Genomic DNA, 14,377 nt, shown 5'->3' with positions numbered 1-14,377 from the left:
GATGCAGCGCAGGCGCCAGTGGGGAGCACTTTTGATTGTATTTGCGTGTTTGAGAGAATGGCCATTTTGCGGCTAAGCCCGGAATTTGCTGACTTTGCCTTTCCTCAACCGCGATGATCAAATCACTTACAAGCGTCGTCTCATAAATCATCACATACGAGGACGCTTTTGACACCGGGCCGTTTTTCCGGGTTGGGCTCGTCAATTTGCGATTTTCAACTCAGATTCCCGAGGGATGGCGAGTCGCCGTTTAGGGGTCCAGAAAATAATTTGTAATCCAATCATTTGGAACCGTATAATGCCAGCGATGAATATATTTGTCAAGCTCGGAATTCCGATTTGCAAGCCACCGGAATGACTCACAGTGCCCTGTAGGTGGCGACCTTACGTTGCTTTGGCTTTGAAAGCAGCGCAGCAATAGATTCGCCCTTCGTTTGGCGAAAAATGTCGCCAAGGGCGAAAGAGCGCAAAGGGTCGGCCGCGTCAACGGCCTCCCTGGTAATATTGAGCCGGCCGGCCGGCCTCACATCATTTGCGGCGCAATGGCGCACACGCATGCGCACGCGCCCGGCTCGTCCCGTGAAACTAGCAGTTAATCCATCATCTGCCTCCCTCGTTCTTTCCCGCTCTGCCTTTGATCCGGGCTTATACCTCCCGTACGCTCACCTTCACGTCGGCAGAGGACACGCGCGGGGAAAACTTTTATTCCAAAATAGTCGCTTTGCAAAGTCAAAGCCGCGGCTAATCAAAAGATGAGGGGAGGGGGTGCAAAGGACGCCGGCCACGTGTTGACGGAAGACGGACGAGCCCCGGGGCAGCGGCGGCGAGCTCAACGGCGCCCGGACAATAAACCTTTGTAGCAGGGGAAGTCCCCGTAAGCCGGTCGGGGTCTAATTAGTCTCACTCCGGAGGCGCTGTGACTGAGTCATTCAAGGTTCTCGGACCTCTCCAAGAGGTTGTCTACTTTTTAATCATCTCGGCTAACCCCGGGTGTTCCACGTTTACTAGCGGGAAACTCGCTCACCGCTTGTTCTCGATGAGAGTGTCCAAATCATCGCTTGCGCTTTTCCTCAGGCGGCCATTAAAATCTTTCATTGTTGACGGCGTGTTAGCGAGACAAGCCGCTAGCTGCTGTCAGTGGTGAAAACGGAAAGCCAAATCCCGCCTAGTGTCAATCAAAGCCGTCTCCAGCGTCATCAGCAGATAAGCAAAGTTCTCTGCTATTTACAGAAGTGAATCTGGTTTTGCGGAAAAAGAAATGGAGCCTTCCAAAAGGCTCGGGTGGCACCTGTCGCCACGGCGCCGCGGCAAACAACAGCGCCTGCCTCGCCAGGAGAGTTGGCTTTGGCTGCAACTTTCAAAATGGCCGCCGTCTGTCTGCTGCTCGCATATGAAGAAACGCTGACTTGCGTTAGCATTTGAACGCGGTGCTAATTTCCAAGATGAACTCGGGTAGTAAATTCGATTAGAATGAAAAGATGGCCGAAATGAGAAAGAAAGCTGCCGGCTGAGCTGGAGCCGGCCGAGATTGTTGTAAGTCTTTCCTGCTGACGGCGGCCGGCTTCCTTCATAGATCATCTGCTCGTATCAAGCAGTCAAAGCAAAGTGTAAAGTCAGCGGGTAAGCGACACGGATAGGGGTGGGGGGGGAGAAAAACGATGGTGACTTCCTGGTCATTGGGCTCAATCTCCTTGCCTCCCTCCGTCTTGGGCCTAATCCACTTAGTCGGCTCTTCCTGAGCTTCCAGCCTTGGCTTGATTCCATTAGAAAGACCCGGCGCATGACCCGCGTCTTATTTCATTAAAACGCTCCAATCTCCGACTCGGAGTCGTCTTCTCTGTCTTTTGATGTGATATGGAAATGGCCCCAATGGAAGGAGAGGCACGGAGAAGGCCCAGATGCCTCTCGTTGTTGTTGTCAGATAACCTTGAGTGAGCAAATGGTTGCGCAATCGTCTATTGATTCTCCTTCAGTTTGTCTTTTAGCACTTTGTCTGACCTTCTCCAACTTTGACCGCTCTTCAGTTGAACTGCCGAGTCTTTTGTTTTGGAAGCTAAATTTACAATCGCGCCAACGTCCGATCGGGTGACGCCGTGCCAAAAAATAAGAATGGCTTTTAACAGTCCAAAGAAGCGAGCTCCCTCCTCTGCGTCCATAATGGCGCCGTACCTCATTACCGCCGCGACCTGCGGCGCACCGCCGTTCGGCTCCGTCGTCTAGAAAACCCATTTCGCCGGAGCGGCAGCGGCCGGGCCGAATATTCATTATTCAAATTGGAGGCATTGGGAAGCCCAACGTGTTGCTACGGCCACACCAGATGAGATGAGATGAAATAGCTTAGCCTTTTGTCTGGGGAACATTGACTAATCGTCCTGCCCCCCCACCCAAAAAAATCAATTTCACAGCCGTAAGCAGCAGGCGGCCCTGATTGTACAGTATTGCTCAGGATAATTCCCACAGCACCATCATCTAATACTCCCAGCAGCCGCCCAGAATAACTTATTGATAGGCGATTACATTACGGGGCGGAAGGGACGGAAGAGCGGCGGCTTTCTGTCATCTCCGCGGGGGCTATATTTGGAGCCCCGTTACCGGATAAGGCCCACCCGGACGCCACGCGGCACCTGCTGCCGCCGGCGCGCTGCCACGCATCAACAGTTGCGTTATCAAAGGCGGAGGAAGCTGAAGATGGCGTCCACCCGGCCATCCATATTTGCCACCTTGGATTGGTCGGCCTTTGAGGCTCCGGCCCCGCCTCGCTCCGCCTCTGTGCCAAGACTGAAAAGTAGCCATGATCAATACCTGCAGGCCTTTTACGGGATGCCAGAGGCTTGTTTGTGTGTGTGTGTGTGTGTGTGCTGTGTCAGCATCCAGCCAAGACTTCATTAAACACCAGCCGCCCGCGCACACATGCACGCACAAAAGCCGCGCCCCTTTACCCCCAACTGTCGCTCATTTTCACTTTCCCTCCTCACCCCGAGACCCTCGCCGCACGAAAAAGCGGCGCCGGCCCCTTCCGCCGTCCGAGTCCAGGCTGGTCCCGACAAGGCTGTTAAATACCATTCAAATGTCAGCGTGCCATATTGATTGGAATAATAATTCTGAAAGGTTGGAGCCACGCGCCGCGGTTGCTAAGCGGCCCGCGTGACGGCCCCGAGCATCCTTCACTGTCACAAAGTTGCCACGTAAGAGATCCTCACACAGACGCACGCGCACGTCGCTTTGCGCCCGACTACCGAGACCGCGTCTTTGTGTCGTTAATCATCGTCCTGGCGGGAGCGATGGGGTCATCGCGAGTCGGTCCGTCACGGCAGACAACGCGTCGATCGGCCAGCCGGTACGGCTTCTTTTGAACGTTCCGGATGTGGGAGGGGCCCGACGATCGATTTAATCGAATGTTTCGCCGGGCCGTCACTTCCGGCTGGCGAAAGCCAAAGAACAAAATCTTCCGTGCCATCTGACAGAGGAATTGAGAAAACAGGACAAACGTCTTCTTCTCCTCCACCAAAACCTTCCGTCTGTCCGTCCGTCCGTCCGTCAAGCAGCCATTTTATGACGTCGCCATCTCATCTCCTTTTCTACTTCCTTCAATCCAACCAAAAACATTCCGGCGCCATCACTCGGCCCTTGATGCGAGAATTGTTATTTTTGGAGAAAGCTTTTGACTCTCCACACCCAAAAAAAGCTCCTGTTCAAAGTGGCTTTACGTTTGTCGTCGCAGACAAACGAGAGGCGAAAAAAAAAATGGGCGCCTCACCTGGCAGGCACCTCGATGTTGGAGATGGCGTAGAAGTACTTGTGCAGATTGTCCCGCTGCACGTACGTGCCCCCAAGGGCGGGCCTGAGGAGCCTCAGCCTGAGGTTGGTGAAGGTGAAGAAGTCCCTCAGTCCCTTCATGCTCTCCATGCGCGTGTACAGGCTGTCCATGTTGTGCAGCCGCGAGCCGGCGAAGACGGCGAAGCGCGCCCGTACCTCCAGCGTGACGTTCTTGTTGCTCTTGGAGCCCACCCAGCGCGAGTACTGCTCGGTGCAGATGACGCGGGTGACGTTGGCGGGCGTCAGATCGTGCACGCGCTTGGCCGGCATGTTGAAGTTTTCCAGGCAGTCGTCGGCGTAGTACTGGTACGCCTGCCATGAGTGGCCGTGGTCCAGCGACTTGTCCAAGATCATGACGGTGGGCCGGCCGTACTCGAAGGTGATGTGGATGTCGTCGGTGAGCTCCAGGCTCTTGTTCCACCACATGGAGATGTTGGCCAGCAGGGGCTCCGGGTGGCGCCTCCACGTCACCGTCTGCCAGTAGGTCAGCAGGCCGTTGCGTTCGCGGTCCTGCATGAGCTGAGGGGGGTGCGCCAAGTCGGGGTTGGAGGCGTCGCACTCGTCGCTGCACAGGTACGGGTTCTCCTACCGGAAGAAAGACGAGATGAGGCCTTCCGTCAGATCACAAACGTATTCTTTCGTTTGGTTGAGGCGGTTTCTGGCCACTTTGGCTAGCCTGGTTGCTAATAGCATTTTCTCTACCGCGAATGCTAGCCCGGTTGCTCATAGCCTTTTCTGTACCGAGCGTGCTAGCCCGGTTGCTAATAGCCTTTTTCTGTACTGAGTGTGCTAGCCCGGTTGCTAATAGCCTTTTCCTGTACCGCTGATCTGGATTCTCCAGCTCACTACGGACATGCAGGAGATTTGAACCCAGATCCTTTGACTGTGAGGCAGACGTGCCAACCGCAGCCTTGGTGAGAGAATTCCTTTCACTGGCCCAGTACCGAAAGCGTGTCAGCTAAGCGGACTTCATCATTTCACTCCGTTACATCCCGAAAATCCCGGGATGCCCCGGCGCGGATTAGCCGGCCCGACGTGTTGCGAGCCTGCCGGATATTTCTGTGAAATAGACGTAAGCCGCTTGTCTGACATTTTACATGGGCGCAGAAGTTCAATATTGACACAAGGAGATCCCGGCAGCTGCCGCGCCGTCGTCTCTCTTTTGCTCTCTTCATTTGCGCAATAAAAGATGCTATCGCTGTGGTAATGATCATCAAGCCCCCCCACGGGGACCTTCGCAAGACACAGAAAGGCCGATTATCATCGCAACATTTAGTTATAGCCATTGGTCGGATCAAAGAGGGCTCGCTAATTGCCATCATTTGTACGTACGGCCGGGTTAATCGTCCGGCAGCGATGACATAGTCAGCCATCGTTATTAGGCATTATTGGCGTTTCCCCGCTCCGTACCTGCAACGGAATTTAATACCGTCGGTTCTTCTTGGAGCCGCGGCTCATGCAATATTCTTTTTGGATGTTAACAAGCTCCTGATGGAGAGTCTTAAAATAAGCCTCCTGCCTTTCGCACGCTCGCTCGCTCGCTCTTCTGGCACGCTTCCAGCACGACATGATAAGCCATATCGTTTTACGGCCGGCTTTTATGGCGCTTTTACGTTGCCTTTTACGTCTCCGTTTTGGGATCGATCTGAACGATAGCAAGCGCGGCGCTAGCTAGCCCGATAGCGGGCGGGCGACGACAGTGTTTTACCAACTTGCGTCATTTCTCGATTTCATCTGGAACTTCCAAAAGCTTTTGTTGTTTTGAAGCCAGTCGTAGCGACCCCCTCGCTTTGCACAAAGCGCGTTTCCCCCTCAATTAGATTCCATTCGGAATCCACCACGTGCCGGTTCCTTCACCCCCCGCCGACATTTAATATTGTCTCTACTTTTGTTCTTCTTGTCGCAAGCGACCGCTGCTCGCTCAGCGGGAGGCGGCGACTTGAACCTGCGCGACAACAACGCGCAAAGCTAGCTAATGAGCACGAGGAACGGGGATCTTGGAATCCTGCCGAACGGTGAAATGGAACACGCTTTTGTTCTTTTCCAAGCGATGGCAAAATGAATTTTGTTAAAACTGCCAGCGTGTTTTACGAGCGACCTAATCTCAGCTTTTGAGAATCGTCCGCGCCCTGATCTGTCCATCTTTGAGAGATTTTCTGAAAGCGGCAGCGCTTCCAAGTTTTACGAGCGCCGTCGTACATCCGTTTCTGGGAAGCGGCGCGTACGCTTGTTTGTGGAAGTGAGCCGTCACTCACGGCCAAGGTAGCCAAAGTGAAATTTACAGCGCCAGCCTTCGAGGCCTGGCCACACGCTCCATCATCTGATTTACGTTGACGGCGGTGAGCGGGAAAAGTCGGGCGGAAGAAAATGCTTGGAGTGCGTTCCGTCGCCTCAGCTGACCTCGGCTCGGACACGCGTTTACACACAGAGGACGGGATTAGCCGGCTTGTTGTTCTCGCGGTGACCCGCCACCTGCAAATCCTATTGAAAGTGATCCCGCCGGCCCAGATGCCGCCGACGTGGACACGAAGGCTCAAAATAATCATTTGCAAAGTCCTTTGTGTGACCCAAAGAACCTCCTTCCAAGTCAATAGCGACAATGACAATTCCCCTATAAAAAATGGCAATGGGGTTACATCAGATAATGAATTGCGCTCGGCTCCTGTCAATACTTCTTAAAGGGGAACTGGATTTTATTTTCGAGGTGCCGCCGCCGCCGTTTGCAACACACTGTTGTGATGAATGTTGCACTTGCGGAAGAAGAATTCATGCGCTTAATCATGAATCCATTTTCCTCCATCTCTGCGGGCGGCCATTTGGACCTGCACGGCCTTCTGCCATCGCCTCAAATTGACGTCAGGCGCGCATCGGGAACGTCATTGGAGCAAAGCAACAAAACAGGTCATTTGATTTGATTTTGCCGCAATCACCGATGCATATTTTTTGACTGAGACAAAATGAGGAGGCATGGATGAATGAGGGAAATTAATTTGCTGGTCAACGAAATGAATGAAAGCACCCACTGTGGAACATTAAAACATGTCAAACTGGAATGGTGGAAATGACACATGCTGCCATTCCTTCTGACCTTCTATGAGGATTAACTACAGTGGATGTGAAGTCATATACAGTACGCCAGAGAGGGCGGGGCGCCTTTTATTTATTTATTTATTTATCTATTTTTTATGATCCCTCCCATGAGGGACGCAAGGTTGCGTTTAAGCCCTTTGTGTGCCCTGCATGTCCTTCGTGTCCTGCTCTGCCAGCATCGGCTCAGTCTATCTATGCCAGGACACACACACACACACACACACACACACACACACACACACACACACACACACACACACACACACACACACACACACACGCGCTGAGTTCCCAGCCAACTGCTGCGGCAGGTGGCCCGCACTGCTAAGCCCCTCCAGCAATTATCCTCCCCGCCATCCCGTCCGTCTCCACGACAACAGGCGTCATGATGCCGCGGCTTTAAGCCACTTCCTGTTTTGGTTGATTTGAAACAATTGATTGTTTCGATATACGAGTCATATTTTGAACACAATCAGTGCGGCAACCACATAGACAGACAATATAATCCTCAATAGTGCGGAAAATAAACAGCGAGTCACAATAGTCAACATTGGCCATTGGAATGATTCATTATGCGCAAATGTTTGAATTCTTTATAATGTAGTATGTATTTACAGTATTTGTTTTATATATAATAGTACCAAGTGCTATTTGTCCTGATTAAAATACACTTTTCCAACCTTTTTGAAATGTTATTATGCGGAGAGAGAAACTATAAAAGGTGTCTGCACAGCCCAAAGTACATGTTGTAAAACATGCAGACTTTTTGAATCTTGTGCAAATGTAGGCCGGCGGTGACACAGCATTCCTGCGTCTTGCTCTCCGTCCTCATCCCCCCGTTGTCCCGGCCACTTCTGTAAGTTATATTAGCAGCGAGGGGAATATAGTGTATAAGGAACGCTGAGCAAAACACGCAATATATTTTGTTTGGGGAGGGGGGGAGGGCATCAAGTGAAATGACCCTCCTGTTAAAAAGGCCTCAGAGGGGCCAAAGCCAAGGATATTGCTTTTTCATTTATGACATTCATCGTGCTGAGAATGTTATAGCGGCCGCACAAATGCTTGGCGCACTTTTCATCAACTGCAAATCATTTGCAGGTTTGCACGCACATGGCGGAGCCGCTTCCCCTCCACACTGCGAGCCGTCGGCGCAAAACACTCCGCCCAGCCAGCGCGTCTAAGCCCCTGTGGCCGATCCCTCTTAGTCCTGCCTCGCTCAGGCACAAATCTCACTTAGAACTGCCCTCGCATTCTGCCAACACCAGAAGCTGCATCCCTTCTCGTAGGCCCCGCCCACTGTTGGCTTGGGTGGGGTGGGGGGGCGCAGTGTACTGGGGGCTGCCCTTTCGTATGGCCTTGAAGGCCCACAGCTGGACGGGAGGGTTGGGGGTGGCGCCCACTCGTCCGTCCGTCCGTCCGCCCGCCCATCCACTCCAGCAGCTGTCATCGTCCTTTTCTTTGCTTCCTCACCGTTCCTGCTTTTCTCTCCATTCTCCTTCTCAAGTCTATTTTTAGAGCTGGCTGCTTTCCGACTTCTAAAACGGGCGTTGTGGAGCAGGGAGGCGCGTTGTTTTTTGTCTCTTCGACGTGCTCGCTGGCGCGTGCGCTGATATTCCCGCGCCGGCCCGTTGGCGACCGCTGGGCCGGAGCTGGACGGAAATGCCGACTGGGAAGCTTGGCCTTCAAAGCCCGAATAACAAGCGAGCTTAAAATGTTCTATCGTGCCAATGCCACGGTTCTGCTTCGCAAAGGTCTGCTCAACTCCGATTTATCGATTGATTTCCGATATCCCAGCGGGTTATTGCGGCGCTACAACGAGGCGCTCTAGAGCGGAGTCAAAGCTAAGCTAACGAGCCAACCGTGTTCTTATTTGGTGGGGGAGGGGTGATCCGATTGAGCCACGCCCAAATCTCAGGCAAAGCGTTTCATTTGTGCGGGAATTGGAGCGTCTCCGTTTGTGCTCGCCGTCGACGGCCATCTTGCGCAGTACGGCGCAGTAGCGACTGCGAACGAGCCAAGTCGCTGAGCGCGCTAGCGCTTGGCAGAGTTTCTTGCACTCCTGGCGAAAAAGAAGAACAAAAATAACGAGCGATATCAAAAAAAAAAAAAAAAAAAAAGCAGCCTCCCCGTGGAGGAAGTACAGTAAAGCGAAAGCAAGCAGGCGGGGATGGCGCAGCCTCACATCAAATACGGCCCGAATCCTCTCCAGTTTTTAGGAACGCGCAGACACGGGGTGATGGGGAAAGCGAGGGGGGGAAGGGAGGGGGGAAAGGGAGGGGGGACGACAACAAAAAAAGCCACAATTTTGCATCTTTCGCCGCAGTCGCTTGTGTGAAGTCTTATTAAAGACGAGCAGCTCTGCCCGTGGGGTGATTCCCCCCTCCCCCTTTTTCCTGTGCCCCAACTTTTCCCTCGACTGGTGGGATTGCATGCAAATGCGCGGCAATTAAATAAGAAGTCCAACTTTTCTGTACAGCTGCCAAATCCTTCAGGCGGGGGGGAAAGCATCTTTCCTGTAAATAAATGATCGAGGGAGAAGATGAACGTGGCTCCATCCCAATGTGCAAACGCGTCGACGAATCATCTGACCAATGCTGCCCATCGCATTTCAATGAAAAAAAAAACGCAGAGAATGGATCGGCACCAAACTAAATATTTGAAGTGAAGAAAACAAAAAAAAGACGATATTTAAATAACTGACTTCAACCCTGCCCTCAAATAAATGATTTGAAACTTTGATGTTTTATTTGGCAGCACAAGACTTAGCAACTTGTGTTCGTTTTTCTTCATGAAACAAATGTCGGAAGTTAAAAGTCCACGCATGTGGTGGCTATTTCCCAAAGTAGAAGAGCAGACATACTGTGAAAGTTTTCTTTTTTTTGGGCAAAAGTGGCCTTCAGATGGTCGGCATAAATTAGTCAGCGAATGCCGGCCACGCGAGGCGGAGGCCAAGGAAACTGTCAGCGCTCGGCTTCACCGTCTCGGCCTCAGACGCCGACATGGCGTTCAAGCGCTGACTCGGACCCGCTGCTCCCCACCCCGCCCAACCGTGGACGGGCCGACCCTTCTTACAAGGAAGCCCATTAAGGAGCCCATCAATATTTCATCAGAGCTCACTCAGAAGCAGAGCCAGAGAACTTTCCAGGCCCGAGCCATTAGGGGGCGGACGTCAATACGTCAGCTGCGGCCGCCACCCCCCCTATCCCCACCCCTATCCCCCCCCTCCCTTTTGGAGGAGTCATCTGAGAGCCTTTCCGGAGACTTGTTTCCGCCTGGTCTACATGAAACAAATCGTTAACCGTTAAGCGTCCGCCGCATCCTGTCGGACGCCAATGATGGCGGAAGCCCGCGGGACGGGAGACGGCGGCTTGTTTGTTAACACGCCAGAGTTTTGGGCTCACGGCTGACGGGACGGTTCTCTCCTGACGAGTTAGCTGCTTAATTCTCGTCCATAAAGGCTGAATATATGAATACCGTGAGGACGGTTGTGGCCCGCAGGCTGGGCCGCGTTAAATATTGCTGACATCTTAACGAGTTTTCCCACCGAGCTTTGCCCTTCATTGTCCTTGCCGCGCATCTTTGCATTTGAGTTGAAAATCACAATCTGGGCGTGGCCGAGTGGATGATGTCACCGGCACATTCGGGAAAGCAAGACTCCCACCCCTGCCCTGCCCCGCCCCGCCCCGACCGAACCCTCGGCGGCAGCAAAAACTCACCAGGGTGCAGAACTTCTCGGGCGGGTTCCCGCAGGTGATGCCGGCCGGCTCCACCTTGATCCTCATGTAGTCCTTCATGGACTCGGCGCGAGGCTGGCACGCGTAGTGCTCCCACACGGAGCCGTCATCCGTGCTCACCAGGGACTTGCACAGTTCGTACTGGCGCCCCAGCGCGGAGGCCCAGCAATGCAGCAGCAGGAGCGCGACCCGAAGAAGCATGGCGGGGCGGCGGGCGGGCAGGGCGAGGCGGAGGGCCGACGCGCATGGGGCGCCGATCATAGGGAGACCTGGGGCATCCTCGGCTGACTTTCACTGGCCGACGACGAAGCGACTAGGGGGGGATCCGGGACGCGTTTCCTTTCTGGCTCGGACTTCCTGGAGCAGCTTTTGGGGAATGACCCGGGCGTGCGCTGTGAGCATAGTGCCCCTCACGCAGATCCGCGCCTCACGGCCGCCGCGGGCGGGGGCGCTTCTCCTCCGGCTTGATCCGGACCTCTGGATTGTCCTGCGAAGGTGCAAGATGACAAGTTTAGACGCTTGTTTGTTGCTATCAAAGCAAATCCTCTTGACGTGATCCTCTTAGGGGGGGGGCTGGCGCACACCCGAGATTGGTCGCCTTTCAAGATGACTTCCCAGTGCAATGATAATGAAGATCGGACATTGTGGCCAAATCAATGGCAGTCTTGCTTTTGTGCCATCCGAAGGAAGGTCCAAAACTTGTCTGGGAATTTTGGCCTTCTTAGTGGGCGTGGCAGAGGAGCGACTTCATCTGACGGCAGCCAATAAAAAAGCGCCGCCAGATGATGTCACGCCGAGGCAGCAAAATATTTCGGGAGGTTTTGGTTGAAAATATTGATGAATAAAAACTAACAAGGTCGTTCTGAAAACTATTTCAAGCCAACAAAATTGAAAAAGATATATATATAACGAAAAGAAAGAATAGGTCACGTCAGAAAGCCGTTGAAGAAAAGTGGGCACGAGATTTGTTCTTTGCGACGGCACTACTTTTAGTTTGGGATATTTGGAATTAGTATTTCTTCAATCAAAATAATCATTTCCAATTAAAACCTCAAAAAAGCACCCAGAATATAATTGTCTTATTCCATTTAGTGCAGAGGTGTTCAAAATGAGGCCCGGGGGCCGATTGGCGTCCATCCTCTGTTGTTCTGCGAAATATTCAAAATTCAACAAACGAGTTTAGTTTAAAGAAAGAAAATGGGTGTCAGGGACTTTTTGTGACGACCGCATCTCATGGGTTTATTTTTTTTAACGCTTTACTTTGCCTTAGAAATGCTTTGCTATGTCAAATAGTAGCATGTCAAAATTGATTTTCCAAATGAAAACTATTTTCTGCGTGACGCTCCGACTAGTGAACACATCGTCAGGTGAAAATGCTGAACTTGCCGCATAATTGTGAAACGTGGAGATGAGACTGAACTGTTGTTTGGTGCAGGGGCGGACCTATTCTAATTAGAATACGGGACCGAGCCACCCCAAAATCTGTCAGAACCGGCACTGGCTCTGTCTCGTCGTGAATTGATACTTTCAATGGTGCGTCTTCAGAACTTGACGAAAAAATATTACTTTTGTGTCGTTGATCGATTTAAGTGGTGGAAATTCAAATGATTCCATGAAATGATAAATGATCTATTTGTGGCATAAAGCAAGAACGTATTGATTTCATTCAAATTTGTCTCGCTCATGTGTCGGACTCGGCCTTGAATGAAAAGTGAGAATTTCAAAGTGGCATTGAAAGACATTTTTCTCCCCAAACTTTGGACAGCCCTGATTTGAGCTGAACGAACCCCCGCCTGTCCGGGGCGCCTGCACCCCCCTTGCCCTACTTAACACAGCACATGGAGTTGTGTCTTAATTCAATCCAATCGGGCTGGCAAGGCAGCCCGTCCCTTTTGTCCCACTCCAAAGTCCAAAAGCCGCACGTTCGGCTGTGCGAATGGCCGCCGAGCCCAAGGAAAAAGTCTAGCGAGCGCTCGCTGCGCTGTCGTGCACTTACTAGTGGCAGCGTGCATCCGCGGGACGCTGGCCGTCCTCCCCTCTCTTGGCGGGACCAGCGCCGATCATCCGCTCTCGCCTCTCCTGCCCGTCGTGAAGAGGCGAAATCCAAGTGAAAATTAAAAAGGAGCTTTGCGAGGACGTCATCGAGGGTGCGGCGCCAGAAAGGAGTATCAAAAGTAGAAAATGTTGACTTTGAGGGAAAGGCTTGCTTGTCGTCCTCCTCCTCTCTCCCTCCCTCCCTCTCTCTCTCGCTCTCTCTCTCTCTCTCGCTCCTCTTCTTTCTCCTCCTCTTGCTCCCTTTACGAGCTTCACGCGGGATGCTGAAGGGCGCTCGCTCGCTTGTTCGTTTGCCTCCCTCCCTCCCTTGCTCTCTCTCTCTCCCTCCCCCACTCTCTCTCTCTCGCTCTTTCTCTCTCTCCGCCCCTCTCTCTAATGCCCAGGCTAAATCCTTCTGCCCATCACTTTCAATCACTATCCGGTCCTGACGTCCACCCCCAGCCCGCCCCGGTGCACCCCGCCCGGTCCCCATCCCGAGTGGTCCCGAGCTGCAACGATGCAAAAGCTGCACTCGTTTCTGCCGCACGCATGCATGCACGCACACCTCCTCCTCCTCTTCCTCGTCCTCCTCTTCACAGATGTCTTTTTTCTCCCCCGCCCTCACCGCCTCCACTCCCCCCCCCCCCCCTCACATAATGACCTTATCTAACACATCTTTTTACACTTGGGAAAATGATATGAATACATTAGCTTTCGGGTGGCGAGCGGTGTAATAACGTTGCGGTTCAAAGTTGCAGAGGTGAGCCCACGATGAGCCATGAAATTATTCCCACCTCACAGCCACCCAGATAAATGAGTAAAATCACGCAAAACGTTCGGAACAAAAACCAAAATTGTTGACACTTTTTTTTGCATTTCATGCAAAAACAACTCGATACAAAAATGATTGCACAATTGCACGTCTTTGGATTTTAAAGTCTTTCCACCTGTGGTGATGTGGTTTGTTGCACCTTTGTGTTCACGTCATGCATGACAAGTCACAGCCAAGGCTCGATAGTTTGTTTGCGGCCGGCACTTGGCGGGCGACCAGTCAGTGCAGTGCGGGTGTACCTAATGTAATCTCTGTCCCCGTATGTTTAAATGGAGTCATGCTTCAGGCCTTTTGTTCCCCATATTGGCCAGAAATGAATCAGACGACGCGCCACCTGTCGTAGCGTGTGCTTCAAACAGGAAACAACCACACACACACACACACACACACACACGCCGCACGCGTGTCGTGGTTTCCTAGCAACTCCTAGTTAGGAGTTTCACCTTGGAAGCCGTGCTCTCTCCACCTGCATCAGGTGCATCGCCGACCAGGGAAGGCCAAAAATAACCCCCCAGTGACCCCAAAACACACACACAAGGCAGAGCCGTCGAGGCGGTTGGCATTGACGCTTGCCTCTTGTATTGTTTTGTTTTTTTTCTCCCCCAACTTTCATTCTTGTGTTTCCACGATCGTATTTTTTGCTGATATTTTGAAAACAAAAATGCTACAAAGTTAGTATTCTTTATCCTCTGCGAAGAACAATATCCTTTTTCCCCATAGAAAACAACAACAATTTTTGTTGCTAACTTATGACGCCGAAATGAGGATGTTACTGTACCCTTCGGAGGTAGCGTGTGTGTGTGTGTGTGTGTGTGTGTGTGTGTGAAAGGCACCTCCACAAGGTTTGCATCGATCACCGATCGTGCGATGA

The 14,377-nt window shown here is 52.3% G+C and overlaps 1 protein-coding gene across 1 annotated transcript in view; it reads right to left on the bottom strand.

Annotated features, from left to right (window-relative positions):
• The window catches only part of LOC119131270 (netrin-G2), a 30,293-nt gene extending 17,396 nt beyond the window's left edge, over nucleotides 1-12,897 (bottom strand). Inside the window, exons 1-3 of the mRNA XM_037265566.1 lie at nucleotides 12,637-12,897; nucleotides 10,623-11,127; nucleotides 3,758-4,401 (exon numbers count right to left, since the gene is read on the bottom strand). Of these exons, the coding sequence (XP_037121461.1) occupies nucleotides 3,758-4,401; nucleotides 10,623-10,901 (923 nt within the window). The 5' untranslated portion in view covers nucleotides 10,902-11,127; nucleotides 12,637-12,897. The remainder of the gene's footprint in view (nucleotides 1-3,757; nucleotides 4,402-10,622; nucleotides 11,128-12,636) is intronic.
• Nucleotides 12,898-14,377: the final 1,480 nt, after the last annotated feature.

The sequence above is a fragment of the Syngnathus acus genome, chromosome 12 (assembly GCF_901709675.1).
Source record: "Syngnathus acus chromosome 12, fSynAcu1.2, whole genome shotgun sequence".
In the NCBI taxonomy this organism is placed as follows: domain Eukaryota; kingdom Metazoa; phylum Chordata; class Actinopteri; order Syngnathiformes; family Syngnathidae; genus Syngnathus; species Syngnathus acus.
The sequence above is the reverse complement of the archived record's forward strand: the minus strand, read 5'-3'. Positions and strand labels throughout refer to the sequence as shown.